This window comes from Phyllostomus hastatus, unplaced genomic scaffold (assembly GCF_019186645.2).
Source record: "Phyllostomus hastatus isolate PE091 unplaced genomic scaffold, TTU_PhHast_1.1 phas_scaffold_93, whole genome shotgun sequence".
NCBI classification, from domain to species: domain Eukaryota; kingdom Metazoa; phylum Chordata; class Mammalia; order Chiroptera; family Phyllostomidae; genus Phyllostomus; species Phyllostomus hastatus.
Genome location: NW_025334042.1, coordinates 9,514,605 through 9,539,469, shown reverse-complemented (window position 1 = coordinate 9,539,469; position 24,865 = coordinate 9,514,605). Strand labels below are relative to the sequence as shown.

The 24,865-nt window shown below is 38.0% G+C and overlaps 1 protein-coding gene across 1 annotated transcript in view; it reads left to right on the top strand.

The window, feature by feature from the left end:
* MSRB3 (methionine sulfoxide reductase B3) overlaps positions 1-24,865 on the top strand; it is a 171,116-nt gene that overhangs the window by 14,715 nt on the left and 131,536 nt on the right. The window contains 3 exon segments of the mRNA XM_045829719.1: positions 7,711-7,746; positions 7,749-7,777; positions 21,925-22,051. Of these exon segments, the coding sequence (XP_045685675.1) occupies positions 7,711-7,746; positions 7,749-7,777; positions 21,925-22,051 (192 nt within the window).

Here is a 24,865-nt window from a genome sequence, read left to right as displayed (position 1 = left end):
GAACCAGTCTAAGTACGTATTATTTAATGCTCATGGCAACTTTATCAAGAAGGTACAATAGTATCATGATGACTCATATACTAGGTTTAGATGTGAGGTAGAGTCATTCAATAATTTGTGTGACTATTATTTGAATCTAGGAGGTCTGGCTCCAGACCCTATGCTCTTAATCATTATACTTTTCTAACTGCTGTGCAGTCTTCTAATTATACTTTTCCCATTTAACACTTGAAGATGTTAAATGTTTTTGTCACATTAAAAAAAGAATGACCGTAGTGTGAAGTTCAAATTGGTTCTCCTATACATCAGTTGCTTAATGTCACTCCACAGCTTAATTTGCTTCATGGTTAGACCATGACTTCCTTATGCAGGTCCCCTTACCCAGTTCTCTGGGATTTACTGTTGCTTTTTATTTCTAATTAGAAGAGAAAACTATGCCTTCTTCATTATCTTCCAGAAACTTTTCAGTTTTTTACTTTTGATCCATGATTTGGAATTGCCTCCATTAATTTCCTGTGTTAATTTGGACCAGTTTCTTTGTGTTAAGAAAATGACACTTATTTTGAAAAACTTAATTTTTTTGAGCCTTGGATTTCCCAACTAATATGCATTTGTTTAGTATAATTATTTTATTAAGCAAACATATGTAATTATTAATCAGAACTCCCTTCAGTGTGAAATAACCAAAGAGAGAAAAAAGTAAAGAGAAGTTCTTGCTAGTGGCTAGGAGCTACTGATTTTTCCCCAACCCCTCAGGTTATAGAGCAAGAATCTTTGGTATAGAGAGATAAAACCCCTTTGTACCATAAATTCCTTGTATAGCTTTATTTTTTTCCTAAATTGATTAATTTCTTAATTGATTAATTTTTTTCCTGTTATGTTCTGTGATTTTTATGACGTCTTCAAGTTTTCTCAAGCTCTTGGAAAATCTCCTAATATCCCTTATTGAAACATACTCAAATTTCTCTCATCTTAAAAAACAAACAAAAAAGTCTATTCTACTTGCTGTCCTCTGTGACCAAGTTATTTTACAATTTTCTTATATTCTTGCTGTCTCTTTCATCCATTCAAAAATATGTATTGAACTTGTGTGACATGCCATGCACTCACTTATCTAACCCTGGGCGTGAAGTATGAACCAGAGAGACTAGGGACTTTCATTCTCAGTTTGGAGCCCAGATAGCCTGCTGTCGAGAGTGAGAAAACCTTTTTATAGTAGGAGCCAGGGGGGAAATAGTTTGGCTTGAGGGCGGAGAGGAGGTCCAGACCATGTAGGGCTCCTACACCAGTATTAGGAGTGTAGATATTATTCTGAGTGATGGAAGCCATTAGAGGATTTCAGCAGCCAGTTCCAAGATTTAATTTGCATTTAAAAATAAGCACACTGGTTACTGTGTGGAGAGAATGGATTTCAAGAAGTCAAATATGGAAGCAGGTAAACCATTTCAGGCTAGTTCAATGATTCCAGTAAGAATAATAATTTAATAATAATAAATATTGATAATAGTTTGGATCGGGGTGCTGGTGGCAAAACTGATGGATTGCTGATGGGTTGGACACAGGGTCTAAAGGCAGGAAGAACCATTCACACTACTCCACTGAAACTGCTCTGATTGGAGCCACTAGTGGTGTCTGTAACATTAAAGGTAAAGGATTCAATTTGGCTCCTATCTTTCCGACTTCAGGGAATTTGATACAGTGGCCACGCACTCCTAGAAATAGTCTTTTCTCTTGGTTTCTGACACTATTTTGTTAGATTTGTGATCTTAGAAAAATGAATTAAATTATCAGTGCCCCAATTTCTTCACTTGTAGATAGTATTGTTCCTACCCACATAGGTTGTTGTAATCATTAAATGAGGTAATATATGTGTATTACTTAGCATAGTGTTTTCCATGGAGTTTACTCATGGTAAATGTTAGCTAGCAACATCATCATCATTCTGGTCATCATCATTGTCATTGCCATTCTGGGACAAGACTTCCCTGGGCCACTCTTTCTCTAGCCACTGCCCCTTCTTGCTAGTCCTTATTTGCTAGTTCTTTCTTCTCCAGGTCACCTCCAAATGTTGAAGTTCCTCAGGGCTCTGATATTTTATTTTTTCATTGTACACAGTTTATTAGGCAGTCTTATTTACTCTGTGGCTTCAGTTCTGTTTAAATTAACTGCCCCTACATCTACTGATAACCCCAGTTTTGTTTCTTAAGGCACAGCCCTATGTATCTACTTGTTCCTGTATCATTCCCATTTGGGTCTCTGTATCTTAGGTATTTTCAATGTGTTAAAAACTGAACTTTTTTTGTATTTTTGGCCCATGCTTAAGCCTTCCTTGTTCCCTAGCTTAGTAAATGGCATTACCATTTGCGAAGTTACTTGAGCCACAACTGGAGTCCTAAATTCTTTTTCTACCTCATGCCCTCTATCAGTCTTTTGCCTAGATTTTTGCAGTAGCTTCCTAATTAGTCTCACTGTCTCTGGTCTTGTGCCACCCCATCCATTTCCCACCTTTCAGTTATGAGAATCTCTTAGATTTGCATGTCTGATCATGTTATCCTGCTTAGGTTATTTCCCTTTCTTTTTTAGGATGAAGTTTGAAATTCATATGCAGCGTGGGGCAAAAGTAGCTTTACAGTTGTGTGTGCGCCAAACAATGTATTCCTGTGTTATTTATTCATTATTGTATTGTTTTCCATGTGAACAACTGTAAACCTGCTTTTGCCCCACTGTGTATTTGCTTACAAGCTTTGCTTCTGCCTACCTCCTCAGCCTCCCTGCTTTACTCCTCACACCTTCAGCCACGCTGCTCTTCTTTCGTAACCTTCCTGGGGTTGTACTCACTCTAATCTCAGGGCCACTGCTCATGTTGTTCTTTGTCTAGAGCACTTTTTTCCTGATTCTTAATCAGGACAACACAGATTATTAGTTCATTCTTAGTCTGAGTGTTAAATACTACCTCCAGGCACATGTTCTTATGCTTCCCAAACTAGAGGACTCCTCTGCTATCTAAGATCTTTACTTCTTTGTCTCTCTGTGATCTTTTTTTTAAGATTTATTTATTTATTTATTTTTAGAGAGGGAAGGGAGGGAGAAAGAGAGAGAGAGAAACATCAATGTGCAGTTGCTGGGTGTCATGGCCTGCATCCCAGGCATGTAACCTGACTGGGAATTGAACCTGCAACACTTTGGTTTGCAGCCCAAGCTCAGTCCACTGAGCTATGCCAGCTGGGGCCTCTCTGTGATCTTTATTGCACTTGTTGGTAGTATCTTTCTCACTAACCTGTAAGCTTTTTGGTGGCAGGGACCATGGCATCTTGTTTCTCACTCTGCCCAGCATGTCTTTGTTAAATAGAGTAGGAGATGAATGAAGCATGGATTTGCCAGGTTTGGGAGGTCTTAATCTTTCAGGGTGATAAAGGGGAGAAGAGAGAAGTTTAGGTGTACTGTAGTTTAACTTTTCAGTCTCCAGTGGCCTCAGGCTGGAGAGGAGGGGCAGCATCAGAGCTGGAGGTCCTAGCTATATCACCAGGTGTTACCTAAGGGTTGTTTCTTTTTCTGATCTGAGTGACATCTGGAATTTGTAGGGGAGTGCCCCTAGCATTTTCCAGATTTGCCTGTTTTTTTTGAGAAGTCATACATGGCAGTGCTTCCCAAATCTTTGGTACTCTGGGCATGAGTATTGCCATGCAACCCCCAGAGGGTAACTTCCAGAGTTACCCGTTGGGTCCCGTTATACCCCGTGCCAGTTACTAAGCTCCCTGTACTTGTGACTTGCACGCTGTCTGGCCTTGGCTGCTTCTAATTAGAATCCTAGTAGGAATTGGCTGGATCTCTCTCACTAACTTGCAGGAGCAGTGTTGGCACATGGGATGAGTTGGGAGTTGGCCTTTTTTCAATACATCCTCTCTTCTATTTTAGTTTCTAGTGCTGATGGGGATTTTTCTGTATTTTTATATTCTAGTCACCATTTCAATGGGAACTGCTAGGACTCTTATTGAGGGAGAACTCTCACTGGGTTTTCTTTTAAAAGGTATTTATTTTGCGTTGCCAACTTTGTGTGTGTGCGCACATGTGTGTGTGTTCAGGTGTGTAGTCTCTGTTCCTCTCTGCTTCTGGTTTTTGACCCCTCTGCATTATTTCTTTGTTTTGTAGCTCTATATGAGAGTAATTTTTAGTAGGTGCATTTAAATCATATTTTATGCTATCATGGATATGTTTGATGATATTTTTCATCCTGTTGTTTGTTTTATCCTCTTTATACTCCTTGGTTTTCAATCTTTGGCCATATGGTTTCTGTTTTACTGGCTTTTTTCTTTTACAGGGATATGAAAGGTTGATGTTGTGTTTTAGGCCTGTGATCTGGAAAAAGTGCTTAAAATTATCATTGATCCTGAACTTTTCTAATTATTAAATTCAAAAAATAAAGTAAAATAAAACAAATAAAAAACAAAATGCAATAATGCTAGACTCTTCTTTGCAGGAGGGGATTTTGGATTCTTTTATTTTCCCCCTGCCTTTGTTACATAAAGGGGGCCTGTGGAGCCACATGATTATTGTTGAATTGTTATTTTTATATGATGTGTTCTCTTTTAAAGATTTTAAAATCTTTTTCATATAATTATATAATAACATCTACTGCATTCTGTGATTACCACCATAATTTTAAACCTTAACTTCACCATTCTTGGGGATATTTTGATTAAATGTCCTTTGGCTAGAGCCTGTCCTTGAGTGCTGGCTTTGTGTGACTGTGTGCAGGGAGTGTGTGTATAGCTGCACATTTCCTGAGGTTAGCTGAGGGAGTCACAGACTTATATAACTGTTAACCCTCCCTTGCAAAACAACATTTAAATGATAAGAGGAATCCAAGAAAGCATAATTAGGAGGCTAGGAAATGGTTTTAGAATAACCTGAATGTAAATACTAGTTAATTATGGAATATAAAATGTTGCTAGCGTTCTATATGGAAGAAGAACCAAGGAACAGGGGAGTTTACTGACTTTCAGATGACACAATAGTGTCAGTCAGAAGGGGACTACTGGGAATTCAGTACCTCTAATGTAGATAATTCTGAAGGTCATGCTGCAAAGTTAGTTGTAAGTTCTAGACTAGTTTTATCTTTGAATGAGTGAGTGATATAGGCAGTTTTAGTCAAATGGCAACAATTTTATAACTTCTTTTGAGGTGTTCAAATTAGAATTGACCAAAAGTTTGTCAAATTTCTTTTTTTTTAGTACATTTGCCTCATGCACACTGAGGTTAGATCACTCTCTGTGATTGAAACAGTTCATTGCAAAACTTGAAATGTTCCTTTTTTTGGTCAGACATAATGATTTTATTGACAGTCACTAAAACCTAATTACTGAAATAGAAAAATTAATCTTAAATTAATCTTAGTTATTGTTGGACCAGTGATTTTCAACCTTTTTTATCCCATGGCACACATAAACTAATTACTAAAATTCTGTGGCATACCAAAAAATATATTTTTTACCAATCCATCAAAAAACAGGTATAATTTTGATTCATTCACACCGGATGGCTATTGTTGTGTTGGCTGTTGTCATTTTTTAATTTGACAGTCTAATGGAAAAGAGGTTAGTGCCCCCTGAGTAAACAGTCAGGTGTTGTGTGTTTTAAAAATTCTTGCGGCACACCAGTGTACTATGGAATACCAGTTGAAAATTGTTGTGTTAGTCAGTCACTTCATCCTTACCCTATTCAAATCTGAACTGAACTAAACTCTCTACCACACACACATGCACACACACACTCCCTCTCTCATTTTCTGTCTCTCTCTCTACATGATATCTCAGAGCTCCTCCTGCTTTTTCTTCTCAGTAAGAGAAGTAAATTTGCTGAAGAGTCTGCTGGTTACTTTCAAAAACATTATCCCATTTAATTTTCCCCAAACTTAATGAAGTGTTAGGATCTATATTATGCAGGCAAGGAAACTGATTATCAGAGAAAGTAGCTAATTAGCTTAAGATTTATCAGCTGGTTAAGCAGTGGAATTAGAATTTGAACCCAGTTCTGACTCTTTCCTGTATATTGCATGCCTAGCTACACTACAGGACTCTCGTCCTGTGGGAGTGGACATTATGCACAGGGATGGGGGAAACAGGGAGTGACATTGAGTTCAGTTCTGTGAAAACATGTTGATCCTTTATTGTGCAGGTGAATGTCACTACTCTGAAAGAGTTTATAAAAGAGGAATATATAAACCTAAAAATCTAACATACAGTAGTAGATATAATAATAGAGGTACTGAAGTAGGAAGTAGTATAGAGGAAGAACTGACTCATTTCTAATGGAAGGTGTAGGGTGAAGTGTGAGGGGGCTAGCTGTGAAGAAGTTTCCCACAGGAGGTGATATTTAAATTGGGTCTTGAAGGTTAAGAATGAAGAGGTTATATAATATGGAGTATATGGGTGGTATAGTGAGGGTAAAAATGGTGTGTGGAAAATGATAAATAATTGGCTACTATCAGAACAGAATATTGACTTATTTATTAAACAAGTGCTTATTGAGTGCTTACTTAAGGGTTAGGCCCTGTGTGAGGTAATAGAGGTAAAGGAAAGAACAAGAGAGTTCATGAAGCAAATAATGTACCAGGGACCATTGGGGACTGATGTTATACAAGTAGGAAAAGAAGCAAACCTGATGGGTCTTGATGCCAGCATAGATCGGCTGAATCTCCCTTGTGGTTGCTAGTGTGCTGTGGAAGCAGGCGAAGCAGGGTTACAACTGCAGTGTGGAGGATGGGTGTGTGGGGGGTCAGGCTAGAGGCAGGAAGACAAGGAAGAGGCCATTACTATATTCTAGATGAGAGATGATGAAAAGGATGTGTTTGAGCAATATCTTGGAAATGAAATGGACAGCGCTCAGTGTTGATTGGCTATGAATGGTTGAAATAGAAAATGATTAAAGGGATCTCCCAGGCTTGAGGTTTAGTGGTTGGGTGGTTGGGAGTACTTTTTAACGGGGCCAGGAATAAAGAACAAATAAGAAATTGATGTAGAAAGAAACAAACAGTTTGGATATGATAAATAGTTTGAAGTACATGTGGAATACCCAAGTTCTCTTTAAAACATGATTTATTCACCTAACATTAATAAAGAAAACCACTGTAAAACAAAGTAGAAAGAATATTTTGCAAAACATTTTATTTCTCTCACTTTATGACCTTGTTCAGGGCTTTTCCTTCCTCCCAAGTTCAACGTGGCATCAAAGGACAGTCGATAGAGGCCATTTGCCTTTCAGTGGGCTAGAGGGAGTCCATTGTCATAAAATGTCTCCTTTATCTGCTGTGTCAGATACAAGCCACAATGCAAACCATCATGAGAATTTTATTGCATAATTATCTTTCTGTGACAGAAAATAAACTTGGAAAGAAGGGATGCTAAAATTCTGATACAAAGGCAATTATTTATTTGTAGTTTCAGTGCTAAAATTTTATATTCCTGGAAGGTTGGCAAAGTTCTAATTTAAAATATTTGAAACATGATTTAAGTATACATAGTTTTAGGGCTTACATTCAACTCATTAAAATAATTTTTAATGCTATAGATATTGTAGTTATAGTTCAATGCAAAGATTTAGTCAGACTGTGTTAGCATTTCTTTAGATGAAATGGTCCGTTGTGGCACTGCATCTTTTTTGCACATATAAACTTTGTTTTAATTGAAAACCTTCACAGGGTTCTTGGTACAGGGGAACCTAAGATGAGAAGCAGCACCATCCAGCTTCACTTTTCCCATCTCTGTCTCACTCCTTTGAAGTCATATTTTAAAATCATGCTTCTGGTAGTTCCCTAATTTTAGTCCATAGAGTTATAGTACTACTTTTGAATTCATCAATTTCAGATAATATCTAGTTATAAAAAGTAAGGATTTCTGTTCTCTGTTCGGTTTACTATTGTTTACTGCTCTGTTGATTTTTAAATTGCTGTATCATTCACTTTTTTAACATTAGATCATATATTTGTTCATCAGCTTTTGCTAGGCTACATGCCATGCTGTTGTGACAAGAGATTCCAAGTAGAGTAAAGCAGTTTGTCTCTACCATAACAGCCCAAGATAGGGAAAAGCCCAAGGTTGGGTTGGCAAATAGCTTTGCCTCATGATCTGTTAAGTCCGACTTCCTCATCAAGTAACTTCCACCCCAGGGCCCAAGTGTGCTGCCGCAGCCTTGCTGTTTCCCAGGGGGAAGAAGTCTTTAAAGCAAGTGACTCTGTCTTTAAAGGAGGTGACCTGAAAGATCACACATTGTATCAATTTATATTCCATTGACCAGACTTATTGTAGAATGTTCACCAAACAGCAAGGGAGGCTGAGAAAGGTAGCTGGATGTTCAGCTAAAATTTTAGAGGGTCCTATTACTAAGACAAAGAAGGAAGAATAGATTCTAAAGGACAAGTAGAATTTTCTAGTTAGTACCTCCTAACTCTATAAGGTAAGGGTCCTGATACTCTTACCATTTCCTCTGACTTTCCTTCTGGCCTTCTATACATTGTATTAGCTATGTACATTTTTTTTGTTTTAAATTATGAACTTACTAATGTTTACATTCTGTTCTGAAACCACAGCCAAGTTTTGTCTATAAGTTGTTTCTAAAACATTGTTTACTTGAAGATCAAAAAAGTGAACTATTACTATAGTTCCTTCTTCTCAGTCCAGGGTCATGATCTCTGGGTCACTGGAAATGGTACACATTTTTTCTACCAACATAATGAATGACTAGTTTTTTGTAACATTGATTAAAAGCAGGGCACTTTATATCTAAGGTCTGCTTCTGGGCAGTGACCGACTCCATTAGTAAGAAAAGATGCAGTGAACGTGGTTAGTTTCCAGGGAGCTTTCAGTCACTTCAGGAAATGAAATCTTCCTGTTCAGTCATTTTATTGTGACCAGGCGTGACTCAGCCAGTTTTACAAAGCTGAGTGGAACCTTAGTTCTTGAAGGGCTTCAGTCAGTCCGTAAGCTTCAGGTGATCGAAGGTGAAGTAGTTCTCTCCTAACCTTTAGTGTCTGAATATGACAGGAGAACTGCATCTTTGGTCCAAGGTAGGAGTCTCTTAGGAATATTTAGGAATAGAAGGGATGACTAATGAGAGACTCTGGGCTTTCCCAAGTGGTCTCATTGTCTTTGGCATTGGTGTTCTCATCATTTAAGACCCTGTTGTTTTCCCAAACAAGGACAGCAATCTGGGACACAAGAATTCCTGCCCTTGAGGAATTTTTAATGTAGTAGAAGAGATTAAAATAGACTTTAGTTCAAATTCCAGCTCCATCATCTATGGGCCAAAAGACCTCAAGCATGCTATTCTATGAACTTTAGTTTCTGCTAGAACACATAATCCCCAAATCCCACTGGCTTAAAACACTTGCTTATAATCCGTGTTTATTGTTTGTTAGATGGAAACTCTGCTCCATGTCTCCTTATGCTAGGATCATGGCTAATGGAGCAGCCCCCATCTAATTACGGAACGTTGCTGGACACTGTTGGAATGGGAAAAGAAGTCCTGGAGAATCTCACACCAGCATCTTAAGTACTCTGGCTTAGAAGTGACACACATTATCATCTCCATTCACAACTTAGTGCCCAGAACTGGTGACACGCTCTCACTCAACCACAGTGAGCTGGCCGGGAAATGCATTCCTGCCATGTGCTTGGAAAACGGAGAGCCAGAAATATTGGGCAAACTGTACTAATGCCTAGCTCAGGGTTGATGTGAGGATTAAATGGCATTATATACACATACACGGTCACTTTGTGCAGATGCTTAAAATTAGTTATCATTAGCGATAATATCATCAGAGTAAGATGTACACATGCAAAATATTTGAATAACAATATTAAGTCAGACTAAAGATTCTTTCTCGTAAGTATATTAGACTATGACAATGTATGTGAAAGTGCCTTGTAAATTAGAACATAGTGTGCAAATGCAAGTTGATATTATTATCCAATAGATATTAAAGATACAGCATTAAAGCTTAGTTCAGTGTTAGAGCTAGATGTTATAGTTATCTGTCAAGAAATGGTGGTTGAAGCTGTGAGAATAGGTGAGATCTGTAAGAAAGAGATTAAATAGTGAGAAATATGGAGAATACCAGAGAACTGGCTCTGGAGCATATTCACAGTTTGGACATAAGAAGGAAGCATCAAAGAGTCAGAGAAGCGATTTCTGGAAAGGGAGGAAGAAAATAATACTTTGTAGTATCATAGAAAAGTCAAGTGAAGAATGTTTTTAATAATGAAAATCTACCATAAAAATGTCTCTAAGGCATTGAGTTTCAATTCTGTGAGTTCTGTGACAGTATTAACAAATAATCAATAGGGAATGTTACTTAAGGGAGAAATAGTAGTATTATTTCAGAGGTGTGTGTGTGCCAGGTGCTCCTCTTGTAGCAATCTAGTGAGGAAGCTATTTACTATAAACTCTGCGGTTACAGATGAAACTTTCAAAGCTGAGAATAAAAAGTGGCAAATGAAGGCTAAGTGACTAGTCAGTGAGAAAGTTTCAATTTTAAGTCAAGAAAAGCAAAACCAACTGTACTATATAAATATAACAAAATAAAAAAAACCTTGAAAAGTTATGAAGGAATTTTTTATAGTAATAAAAAATGAGCTCTGGCTAGTGTTGCTCAGTAGATTGAGTGCCTGTCTGCAAATCAAAGGGTCTCTGGTTCAATTCTTAGGCAGGGCACATGCCTGGGTTGTGGACCAGGTCTCCAGTAGGGGGTGTGAGACAGGCAACCATGCATTGATGTATCACTTCCTCTTTTTCTCCCTCCTTTCCCCTCTCTCTAAAAGTAAATAAATAAAATCTTTTAAAAAATGATTTGTTTATGTGGGTTTTGCTTTCTCGTTGGCACTTTTTAAATATTAAGAAATGGAACACATAATGTAGAAGCTATGAACTGTGAAATCATTGTACATGCTAGAAGAAAAGGACTTGTTTTATAATGGTGATAAAAGTTTTAAAATATTAATATGAGAATGAATAAATCCCTGTGTTTGACTAGAACATTTACAAACAGGAATCCCGAGAACAGCATTTAAAAGAGTTATTAGCATTAAAAGATGGACTTTTGTTTATAATTCTATTTTAATTATATAGGTGTACTTTCTGTATTGTTAATATTAGGTACAATTCTTTTTCCCCCTTTTTACTTTTTATGTGAACTGAATAATAAAGAAAATGTAGGTGCTGCAACATGTAGACAAGTGGGGTCTTAGCCTAACATTTTATCCAAATGGCTGGCTGACCTTTGATTAGTCTCTCTATCTGTTGTATTATTTACAAAACAAGAGGTTTTTTCATTACCTTTCTCACTCAATTCATTGCTTCCCCCACTCTTTTCTCACTGAGATGCACAAGTTGACGACATCTTACAAGCAGCACGCTCACATAGTCATACACAGGTCATGATTATAGACTGAGGAACAGGTGCTCCAGGCTGCATATTCCTGGTGCTAGGTCTAACTCCACTCTTTTCTCTCCCACTCCAGAAGACACGTCATAAAACAAGTAAATGAAAGTGACATTGTTTTTTTTAATTAAGGTTTTATTTATTTTTAGAGAGAGGAAGGGAGGGAGAAGGAGAGGGAGAAAAACTTCAGTGTGTGGTTGCCTCTCAGGCGTCCCCTACTGGGGACCTGGCCCCCAACCCAGGCATGTGCCCTGACTGGGAGTTGAACTGGTGACCCTTTGGTTCACAGGCTAGCACTCAGTCCATTGAACCACACCAGCCAGGGCTGAAGGTTACATTGTTAAAGAAATACTTTAAAATATATCCTTGTTGTTTTCTTAAAAAAAAAACCCCAAAAACAAAAAAACAAAAAACAAAAAAACACTTACTCTCAAACTTTGGCATCTGAAGACAGTTTTCTTTAAAAGCAAACCCAGCCCTCGCTGGTGTGGCTCAGTCGGTTGGAGCTTCCTCCTGTAAATGAAAGGTTGTGGGTTCAGTTTCTGGTCAGGACACATACCTAGGTTGTAGGTTTGGTCTCCAGCCTGGGTGTATACAATCCCTGGGCACATATGGGAGGCAGCCAGTCAATGCTTCTCTCACATCGATGTTTCTCTCTCCCTTCCTCTCACCCTTACTCTGTCTCTAAAAAGTAATGAAAAAAAGTAATGAAAAAATGAAAAATGAAAAAAAGTAATGATAAAAATTTCTTTTTATCCTCAGGTGAGGATAAAAAGAAATTGAAAGCAAACCCAGATTGATGGTGCTATATTAGCACCAATAAAGTAGAGGAACTGAAGTGATCAATAACTTTTAGAACACTGAAGAATACAAAAAGCATGATTTATCACAATGTTCTCCATTTCCAAATCCTTCAAAGCATACATTTCATATGTTAGTATTTGATGTAATCCTAATTATTTTAATACTTTAATTCTATCTGCAAATGCATGCAAAGTGACATTACTTACACATATTCCAAGAATATGTAGCTATTCTCTCAAAGTGGTTTGGAAGATTGACTAAGGATTCTGAACAGCCAGGGTTCTGTATTTTCTTAAAACAAATACAAAAAGATCTCTGCTTAATAAAAGGGATGCCCAATTCTAGCTAATAGCCAATTCTAGCTAATGGGCTATTGATTTCAACAAGTAAATGAGTAATTGATCAATTCACTCAACAAATATTAGTTAAGCATAAATAGTGCCAGGTATTGTGCTGATAGAAACAAAAATATTTTTATGGAAATTTGTAGTGAACGATTAGATTTGCATTCCCAAATTCTGGCCTGTGATGAAATTTCTCCTTTAATATTGAAATGAGAAAAATAGCAACAATGAAAAAATTTCCCATAGCAGTAAATATATTCTATTCAAAAGAACGTTCTTTATCTATCATGGTGTAATTAGTATTTGGGGCTTTTTGTTTTTATTTTGCCAACTCTCTTTCAACCCTTGTAGTTTTGGGGGGACATTTTACCAGCTTGTGGAAAGCCCCTGATGTGGGCACTCCTTTGTCACTTATTGGAAAGAGATTTGACTTTTACTCTTGACCCTTTAAATGTACTAGCACAGTCAGCATATACATTCTGGAGCTAATTATTAAACTTGTGAGTTCTTTGAACACCATCTTTCTTTGACAGTTTATCACTCAATTGCAAGGAAAAAAGTAAAAAGAAATAAAAATAAGCCTAAACCCAAAACTAACTAACTTTAGTAAAGTTCTTGTATGTATGAGTTCTGGAAGGGAAAAAAACGATGGAGAAGAAGTAATAAATTTTGACCAAAATTGGACATTTGAATTATCTTTGGATCTCAAGTCAGATTGCATATTCAACCTCCCACCTTCATAGGCATCTACTGTTTCTACGAAGGAACCAACTGGTTTCAATTCAGATAATTACCTTTAAGCACCATTAACAGTTCAGATGGTAGAGAGAACAGAGTGGGAAATGATGACCCTGAACAATCAATTCTATAGAATCAGTCATTTACATAGTCTTTTTTTTTTTTTTTCACTCAATGCCAGGTACTGGGACATGAAGATGAAAAGACACCATCTCTGCACTTATGACATTTATAATCTAGAAGAGGAAGACAGAGATAGAAGCAAATATAATCTAGAAGAGGGAGACAGATAAAAGCAAATGTCAGTGCTCTGAAAGTTGTTACAGGGGATATAATAGCATGCTTGGCACCTCAGTAGGGACCATATTACAGAGGCTAAGAGTGGTGGCAGGTTGGAGTGGTGACAAAGAGGGTAAGACTGTGGGATAAAGAAAGACATGGAAGTCAAATAGGAAACAGGGGACCTAATTGGGGGAAATTACGAGTATGTTGGTATGGCAGGAGGGTGGCAAGGGGTGGGATGCAGTTATGGTAAGAGAAAGGCTAAAAAGGAAGGCAGCAGCAAGGTTTAGAACTTCAACTGCTCTGTTTAGGAATATGGACATTATCCAAAGGGTTTACCAGAATGCATTCTATGGAATGGTGATAGGAAAGAAAAGGACTTTTTAAAACATACATATTTTATTGATTATACTATTACAGTTGTCCTAAATTATCCTCCTTTTACCCCCTCCGCCCAACAGCCCCCATTTACTCCAGCAATACTGGCCCCCTCCTTAGTTCATGCCCATGGGTCATACATATAAGTTCTTTGGCTTCTCCTTTTCCTATACTATTCTTAACATCCCCCTCTCTATTTTGTACCTACCATTTACACTTCTTGTTTCCTGTACCTTTTTCCCCATTCTCCTTCCCCCTTCCAGCTGATCAGCTTCCAAATGATCTCCACATCTATGATTCTGTTCCTGTTCTGCTTGTTTGCTTAGTTTGTTTCTTTTAGATTCAGTTGTTGATAGTTGTGAATTTGTTGACATTTTAATGTTGATAGTTTTGACCTTTTTCTTAGATAATTGTCTTTAACATTTCATGTAATAATGGCTTGGTGATGATGAACTCCTTTAGCTTTACCTTGTCAGGGAAGCACTTTATCTGCCCTTCCATTCTAAATCATAGCTTTGCTGGACAGAGTAATCTAGGCTGTAGGTCCTTGCCTTTCATCACTTTGAATACTTCTTGCCAGTTCCTTCTTGCCTGAAAAGTTTCTTTTGAGAAATTAGCTGATAGTCTTACAGGAACCCCTTTGTAGGTAACTCTGCTTTTCTCTTGCTACTTTTAAGATTCTTTCTTTACTTTTAACCTTTGGCACTTTAATTATGGTGTGTCTTGGTGTGGTCCTCTTTGGGTCCAACTTGTTTGGGATTCTCTGCATTTCCTGGACTTGTATGTCTATTTCCTTCACCAAATTAGGGAAGTTTTCTTTCATTATTTTTTCAAATAAGTTTTCAATTTCTTGGTTTTCCTCTTCTCCTTCTGGCATTCCTAAGATTAAAATGTTGGTACATTTGGAGATGTCCCAGAGGCTCCTTATACTATCCTTATTTTTTTTTAAATTCTTTTTCTTCTTGCTGTTTTGGTGGAATCCTTATTTCTTCCTTGGGTTCCAAATTGTCAGTTTGATTGTCAGCTTCATCTACTCCACTGCTGGTTTTCTGCAGATTTTTCTTTATTTCACTTAGAGTAACCTTCATTTCTTCCTGTGTCTTTTTTTTTTTTATGTCGTTGCCATACTTAGTGAGTTCTTTCAGCATTCTGATCATCAGTGTTTTGAATTCTGCAGCTGATAGGTTGGTTATCTCCTTTTTGTTTAGTCATTTTTCTGGGGTTTTGTTCTATTCTTTTATTTGGGTGATGTTTCTTTGTCTCCTCAATTTGGCAGCCTCCTTGTGTTTGTTTCTGTGTATTAAGTAGAGCTGCTTTGACTTCCTGTTTTAGTAGCATGGCCTATTGTGGAAAATTCACCTGTAACCTGTGTGGGGTGGAGCCTTAGGTAATCACCAGGGTGGGGCAACCCACTTCACCGCTTTGTGGCTGTGTGGAGCAAGGGCTTGGAGAGGGGACAGTACCATTGCCTGGCTTTTGGCAGGTTCCCCGGAATTCGTCCTGTTTCGTGTTGTTTTACTTACTCTCCATATGTGACTGGCACCCTTCCAGCTGTTGCCCTGGTGCTGAATCCCAGAGCGTGTGGGTCTGCGTAATGTTCTAAGTTTGTGAGGATTCTTTAAGCAGGCTCTTCTGAAAATTCAACAGTTTCTTCCACTGCCCCAACCTCCACTGGTTTTTACAGCCAGAACTTAGGTGGATTTATCTTCCTGGTATTGGAACCCTGGGCTGTGCAGTCTGGCCTGGGGCTGGGATCACTGGCTCCCAAGATATCCTTCCCAATTTTTATCTACCACACATGGATGTGGGGCCGCCTGGGCCATTGCACCAAGGCCACCTGTCCATACCACACCGCGGCTCCATGCCTCTCTGCCTGTCTTCCACATCTCTGCCCATCCTACCAGACTGGATGAATGTGGCTTCTTTAAATCCTTGGTTGTCGGACTTCTGCACAGCTGGATTTTGTGATGATTCTGGGTGTTATTTGTTCTGAGGTCTATCAGTTTTTTCTGTGGTTGCGCAAGGAGGCAAAGTGTGTTTACCTACACTTCCATCTTGACTGGAAGTGGCAAGACAGGGGCTTTGGATGGTCAAAACTATCTGAGAGGCACCAGCTGAGACTAAGGCAGGTATATTTACTGCAAAGCCGCTCAAACCCTTTACAATGGGTAGTATTTCCACAATTATTTGAATATAAAATTTGTGTGAAAGAGCATTTCCTGTTTCTTAGGACATGGTTTGGGAAACTCTGTAATGGGGAATGATTAAAAACTTTTAAACAGAAGACTTCCAGCAAGATGGAGGCATAGGTGGACGCACTGTACCTCCACACACAACCAAGATTGGAACAACAACAATTTAGAGGCAGAATAACACCCAGAGCTGATAGAAAATTTATCTGAATGGAATTTGGACAGCCAAGAAGTTGAAGTACACCCGTTCATCCAGACTGGTAGGAGGGGCAGAGACAAACAGCCAGGGGCAGGTCACAGTGCCTCAGGGAAAACAGGGAGAATTGGGTACATAAGGCAACCGGGAGCTCGTAAGGCATTTGGGGTGCGCAAGATTGCAGCGGGTGGACCCTGAGTACGCAAGAGGCAGCTGGTAGACCCAGTGAGATGGCGATTGTGGAGCAGGGCAGAGTGCTGCAACCAAGGATCCCAGGGAAGGGACTGAGGTCCCAAGAAAACGGAGCTACTGCCATTGTTCCCTCTCGACTCTACCCCCACATACAATGTCACAATCTAGCGACTGGGGTGCCCAGCCCTGGTGAACACCTAGAGCTCCACCCCTCACCTTAACAGGAGCGACCAGACCAAAAAAAAAAAAAAAAAAAGAGAGAGAGAGAGATGGCTCAAACAGAAGAACAAATCAGTGCCCCAGAACTCATCCTTTTGAGTGACTAAGAGATAGCTAACCTATCAGGTGCACAGTTCAAAACACTGGTGATCAGGAAGCTCACAGAATTGGTTGATTTTGGTTGCAAATTAAATGAACAAATGCAGGTTACCATAAAAGAAATGAAGGAAAATGCATAGGGAACCAATAGTGATGGGAAGGAAACTGGGACTCAAAACAATGGAGTGGACCAGAAGGAAGAAAAAAACAACCAAAGAGGAAAGAATGGAGAAATAAGAATTCAAAAAAATGAGGAGAAGCTTAGGAACCTCCAGGACATCTTTAAACATTCCAACATCCGAATTATAGGGGTACCAGAAGGGGAAGAGGAAAAGCAACAGATCGAACACGTATTTGAACAAATAATAAAGAAGAACTTCCCCATCTGGCAAAGGAAATAGAATTCCAGGAAGTCCAGGAAGCTCAGAGAGTCCCAGAGAAGTTGGACCCAAGAAGAAACACACCAAGACACATCATAATTACATTAGCCAAGGTAAAAATGAAGGAGAGAATCCTAGAAGCAGCAAGAGATAAGGGGACAGTAACCTACAAAGGAGTTCCCATCAGACTGTCAGCGGACTTCTCAAAAGAGACCTTACAGGCAAGAAGGGGCTGGAAAGAAATATTTCAAGTCATGAAAGACAAGGACCTATATCCCAGATTACTCCATCCAGCAAAGCTCTCATTTAGAATGGAAGGGCAGATAAAGTGCATCTTGGATAAGGTCAAATTAAAGGAGTTCATCATCACCAAGCCCTTATTTTATGAAATGTTAAAAGGACTTATCTAAGAAGATAAAAAGAACACGTATAGTAAAAGGACAGCAAACTCACAATTATTAACAACCACACCTAAAGCAAAACCAAAAGAAACTAACCAAAACTAGAACAGGCACAGAACCACAGAAATGGAGATCACATGGAGGGTTAGCAACAGGGGAATGGGAGGAGGAGAGAGGGGGAAAAGGTACAGAGAATAAGTAGCATAGATTGTAGGTAGGAAATAGACAGGGGGAGGGTAAGAATAGTATGAGAAATGTAGAAGCTAAAGAACTCATAAGTATGACACATGGACATGAACTAAAGGGGGGAAGCGGGTGGGAGAGGGTGTACAGGGTGGAGGGGAGTGAAGGGGGGAAATGGAACAACTGTAATAGCATAATCAATAAAATATATTAAAAAACTTTTAAACAGAGAATTATAAACAATCATGTAATCTAATTCTGTTCTGAACACATAGTGTAATAATGCTTATTAAGATTGTTCAACCAGTGCTTTTTAACACCACATATTTTCAAAATGATGTGCTAGATATTCTGGGAAATTATAAAGATGCACAAGTCATGTGTCTGACAAAAAAGAATGTTGATTATCTGTACAAAAGTGAGGAAGTTGAAGATAAACTTGGAGAATTAGAGACGTTCTGGGTGGCCCTTGGTTAGTACTGATTTCTATATGGTGTTCAATGCTAATTCTTTCACCAAACATTGTCACCAGTCAGGTGCATGAGCTTCTTTGGACCCTTCTTAGACTAGGGTAATTTCTCACTTCTGTCCTCACCCAGGCAGCTCAGGGAAAGCAGTGGGAAGAAAGCTAACAAATTGAAACTTGAATTTTTTTTGTAGAGCAGGGGAGAACTGTCAGTTTGGCCCTCAAAAGTCCATATCATCAACATAGTTGGGCTTTGGTAGATTTAAGTGGACCCTTTAGGAGATATCATAAAAGTGTATCCAAGGAGTTTGGAGAACAATTTTGAAGGTGAAAGAGAAAGGGAAGTTACAGTCTGGTGGAAACAAAAAGTTCAAATCTAGAAATCTGAATATGTCTCCAACTTTTTACTTATCTCCCTACTTTTTTTACTCAGTGCTAAGGAAGAGAATCTTTAAATACTCTTCTTGAATTAATTGAGCCCTTACATCAGCCACATCATATAGTAGGTAAGCAGAAGCAGATTACCTAGAGTGGGTTGGTACAACTTCAGGCTTTTGTGTAGTGGCCAAGAGCACTGGCCCAAGAGCTAGATGGCCTGGGTTCAAATCTATTAAAGCACTCAGTCCAATTATTTAAGGGACCTCCTCCTTACTAGCTGTAAGATGTTAGGCAAATTACTTAACCTTCCTGTATCTCTCTCTTCATCTAAAACTGAGAAAATGACAATATGTATCTTATAAGGCCATGAGGGTTAAAATAGCTAATAAATATGAAGGGCTTAGAATAGTGCCTGCCATACGCTGAGGGTTTCATCAACTGTTATTGTTAGGATATCTCTATCCTACTGTTTTTATTAGGATAATTTACTGTGGAAACCTGTCAAAGAGTAGTTTTCTGGCCTAAATAGGATTCTGTCTTTGGAGAATGGTCTCCTAATTCTAAATAGGATTGGGTATAAGTAAGTAGACTGATAGAAAATTTTAATTCTTTAATTTAAAAATATAGTCAATACTTATATACTTAACAATAATAATAGCTAACATTTGCTGAGCTTATACTATGTACCAAGGGTGTTTCAAGTCCTTTTTACCAATTACTTTAGAGTTGAGGGGACTGAGTCATTGATAGAATAAGTTACCTGCCCAAGGTAGTAACAACTAGTTAGGGTCAGGGCCAGGATTCAAACCCAGGTCATCTGACCCCGTAGCTCTCACACATCCATTATAATAACCCTTCTTTTATGCAGATACATACTGTCTTTTAGATCAGTTTGCCAAAATGTTTCACTTCATTTACTGCAAACATAAGTTAAGTGCAAAACACTACAAAAATTAATTTTGTTAAATCATTTAAGCATAAAAAGATTTCTTTTTCTGTTGTAGAGATAAGTTGCTTTGGTGTCACATGTTAGAGTCATTTTAACTGTGATTCTTTTGTTCTTTGAAGGTATAAGATTTTGAGTTGGATTTTACTAAGGTACCCAGGTGCAGTATCCATTCTTTACATCTCAGCTACATATTTTTAGAACAGTATGTAAGTAATGTCACTTTGCATGCATTTTGCAGAAATAGCTGCTTTTTCACTATATTTAAAGTTAAAGCATTAAAATTGTTTGGGTCATATCAAATCCTAACCTATGAAATGCATGCTTTGTAAGATTTGAAAATGGAGAACATTGTGATAAATCAAGCTTTTCGTATTCTTCAGTGTAAAAAGACTATGCTGTTCTAAAAGTTGTTGATCACTTTGTTGTTCTACTTCATTGGTGCTAATGCAGCACTATCTGGGCTTGTTTTTGAAGAAAACTGGGCAAAACTAATTTGCCACTAGATGGAGCCCTGGCTATTTGGGTAAAAATAAATGCAACAGCATTTGAACATTAAATCATTCAGTCATATCATGCTGGAGGGCCCCCGGTGGTATTTGAGGCCCTCAGCTTTTAATTGTAGAATGAATCTTTGTTCTTTGCCTGACCTGCAGAGTGACATCACTCCCTTTCTTCCTGTGCGCTGGCTTTGACACAAGCCAGATGGCTGCAGCCATCGGTAGGCGTGCAGGCTGCCTGGTACAGCAGTTGATGAAACAGAATAGGAAGACGTTTTATGATCAGCTGCAGGAGCACAATGAGGCTGCAGCTTTGCTAAGTAATTACATTTACCGTGCACACTTTATTCCTTGCAAAGAAGGTTGCAAGGAAAAAATACATTTTTATTTATAGTGTTGTGAGGTATAGACCTTTGATCTTTTATTAGTCAGTAGTCTGCTCCAAAGGAATGCTCTCTTTTCCCTGCTCTGCAATCACTCGTGAAAATGGCATGTTTATTTACATTTAATGGTTCTTTCAGGCTGTGCATTGTAATACTTACCTTTCCTCTTCTTCTCTTTTGTCTCCAGTTAGTCACACAGAAATGTTTTAGTTTTGTAGTGAGCTTAGTTTGGAGAAGTCAGAGTTCAGGCATGTTAATACAAGCAGATTTTTGTCAGATATATTCCAGAGTGATTTGGTAAAATATATTACTGTTTATTATGTGTTTGTTCTTCAAGGAGGTCAGAAGAGACCAGGAACAGGCTTTTATTTTGGGGGGATAAGGGTCAGGAAATGAAGTAGACATTAATTTTATATCCATTTTTGAAATTTAGTGGTTAAGGTCACTTGCAATGCCAGTTTTAAATAAAATATTAGAAGTTAATATTAATCTATTATTTTCCATCTTCACTTGAAGTTAATCTTTAATAACTGAAAGATTGTACAAAACTTTAAACACTAACTGCACTTTTTTCCTAAAGTTTATCACACAGTTTTGAGATTCTTTTACATGACTCATTTTGAAAAACTTTAAAAAATATTTTCACCACTTTTAAGACTAAGTTGTGAATATTATTCACGGAATAGACCTAGAAATTATAAGCTATGAAATCAAATGAAAAATTTGTATTCACTATGCTTTGTTCAAACTTAACATTGTTTCTAAAGTGAAGTCTTCTAGTTGTCCCTAGGTTATTTGGCTCTCTATTAACAAAAAATGAAACTCTAATAAAAGAAATCTCTTAATCTTACAATATTTTACAGTCTTCTCCAGGGAGGGCGATTTGCAAAAATTGCTGGAAGAAAGCAGTGTGGTGTAAAGAAAGAACATGGCTTTGCAGTAGATATAACAGGGTTTTCTAATCCTTTTTCATTTGTTATTTGCTTTGTGCCCTTGGACCTTTGAGCCTCGATTTCCTCACATATTTATTGGGGGATAAAACCTACCTCCTAGGTTTATTGCAAGAATGAAATGATACAATGTGTTTATTAGGCCCCAGACAGTTCCTGTCACATGGTATGCACTTAGTAAACGCTAATTCCTTTCAACTGTTACAAAGTTCATCTCTTTTCTGAACTGCATGCAAAATGGGTTCACAGTTTACACTATTATAGTGTGTCTATTTTATTCATAAAATATAAATAATCCTGGGTTGAAAGTAAGCTCACCATCTGAAAAATAGGCATTTGAAATTTATTAGCACTGTGTATATGTGTTCAGTTCCAGATAAAACTGTAACCATGAATTGTGCCATGAATGTGCTTCACATTTGTGATGTGTTAACTTTTTTCTTTTTTTCTCCTACTCAGCTCTTGCCCCTGTTCTTTGCCTCTCGTTTTGTTGGGGAAGATATCACAGTGATGTCTGCATTCAACCTGCTGCATTTGATGACAAAGAGCCAGCCAGTGTCCCTGCGAGCCTGTGGGCTTCCCTCAGGTTGCTGCTTCTTGTACTGTACCTAGTGAGGGCACTGGTCCCTGTGGGTGTTTCTGCTGCAGGAAATGATACACCATAATGCTTTGCCAAATTTCGTTTTCTTTTACTTGGGCCCTAATTTGAAGACGGAAATTGGTTATAAATCACCACTCTACTTTGAGTAACATTCATTTCCACAATCCTTACAACCCTTGGAAACATTGTGCAGTTCCCTAGCTCAGAATATAATTGTCACTAATATTTCACGATATCTTCTTGTTCTTTAATGCACACTACACATCTGAAAATCATAATGTTGTTCATAAGAGGCTGGCAGTCTTGATAAGAAACTGCTCCAAATTACACAAAATAAGACATTCATCTTGTTAAAGGATAATGACATCCTTTTAATTTCACATGTGGCCATTCCTTTAGGAAAGAAAAAATGAAAAAGAACAACTTTAGTATAATAAAGTTAGTTATTATAGTTAAAAAGAAAAAATGTTCTACTTAACAATTACCAAATCAACAGAACTAATATAGTATGTGTCAACTGGTTCTTAAATTAGAACCAACACTCTTTTAAGAAATGTGATTTTATGCATGGAAGTCCAAAATTTCATTATGTGCTTGTATAAGTTTAATACTTTCTTATGAAAATCACAATGGTCAGATATTTTCTGTGAACTTTATTGTCAATATTATTTATGTTTTCTATTAATGTACATACATCTATTACTATTTTGTGTAGAGAATTTAATTCCAACTCATTAAACATTCGTTGAATATTAACTGTGAGTGCCAGGCATTGTGTGAAGCAGTGAGGATGCAGTGATGAACGAGACCCAGGTGATTGCTTTAGCTGGTACAGGATGGACGTGGAGTGTGTGAGCACTGTTGAACCACATTGTGCTAAGACTAGGCCAAAAGCATTTATGCCTGGGATGTTAGGGGGAACTGAATGAGGATGGTCCTAGCTCTTTCCTTAGGGGAAGAAATTTTGGAAGGTAGGGAAGTTCTCTGAAGTTTAAGGAGGGCCTCGTTAAGGATATAATGTTTGAGCTGAACTCAGTCTGTGAGCAGCAGTTAGCAAAGGGTCCAAAGAGGGGGAAGGACAGTTCTAACGTATGGAGTAGCATGGGCAAAATATCAAGGCTTGAAAAAGCAAGGTATGTTTAGAGAAATGAGACTATTTAATATGGCTTGCTTGCCTGGGTGAGGCAAGTAGTAGAGGTGAGGAAGAAAGGTAGCCACATGAGGAAACATCTTATCTGATGTTTAAAGGAATTTAAATCTTGGGCAAGAGATAAAGGGGGAATGACATGACTTGATTTGCATTTTATGATTACTGATTTAGTATGGTGGAAGATCAGTGCTGGTTCCAGATGTTTCTTTAAGAAGACTGGGATGGCCACTTGATTAGAAAGGGGGATAAGGCATTTGTCTTAAAGCTGTGTTTGAATAGTGAACATCTTTTTGTTTAGAAAATAGGTTTGATGTCTATTTCTGGTGACATGAGAGGCTAATGAAGCTTAATGCATGGGGGCCCCCACCAGAGAGCCTCCCCCAGCCAGCCAAGCCCCTGCACTGCCACTGGAATGTGCTGGAGGCGTCTGAGGCTGGAGGGACGCATGAAATGCTGGGGGCCTTAACAGTTGGTCATTACATCAGCTTTGGAAAGGCGGATGGATCAGATAGTGATTCAGGTTGTAGGACTGACAAGGTTTATCTGTTGAATTGTATGTGAGTTTGAGGGAGAATATTGACCAATGTAGTCCCTGTGCCATGTGGAGTTTTTCATTATGAAATCCTTTAATTCTGTGATTGTCATATCTCGAGGAATACTCCGTTAATCAATCGTTTCTGTAAATACTTAGCCTCTTCTGTGTACTGCAAATTCATAAAAACTATGCTGGTGTTCTCACATGTTGGGTATTTTTTCAGGAATACATGGTTACATATAAATGAAAAACCTTTCATGTTACAATTGTTATATGTACTATATATTAAAGGATTTCATAATGAAATTCTTTAACTGAGATATATAAATTTGTTTAAACTTTGATATCAAAATGATTCAAAGATAAATTAACAAGCTGATAAGGCTTAAGAAGTAATCATTATAATACAGTGCTTAATCACCCCACTTCTGGAGTTTGACTGGATTTGAAATCTGGCTTTGCCACTTAACTTAGCTGTGTGGCTTGGCTTCCTTATTTGTATTATTATTTGAATAATAATAATACTCACCTGAAAGGATTGCTGCAAGAATGAAATAGATTACAGTGTGAAAGCTGCTTAGAGCAGTGGCTGGCAGATAGCAAGCAACATATGTAAATGTTCACTAAATTACATATATGTATCACTATATGTATATGTAACTGACATATACATATCTATATCTATCTGTATTTGTAATTTTCTAGTACAATAGACTTTTCAAAACATTTAAGTTTGTCTCATCTTTCACTTCAATATTTTTTAAAGATTTTATTTATTTATTTTTAGAGAGGGAAGGGAGGGAGAAAGAGAGAGAGAGAAACATCAATGTGTGGTTGCTGGGGGCCGTGGCCTGCAACCCAGGCATGTGCCCAGACTGAGAATCGAACCTGCGATGCTTTGGTTCGCAGCTCGCGCTCAATCCACTGAGCTATGCCAGCCAGGCACTTCAGTATTTTCAATAGGAAACACAAATGCACTTTATGTTTGAGAAATAACCCTTTTAGTATGTCATTTTGATCTCTTTAGTTTAATTATATATCCTAATGAACTGAAATTCAAATCGTGTGAATATACAACACATTTCTGTTAGTCTTACCCTGTACTTATGGAAGC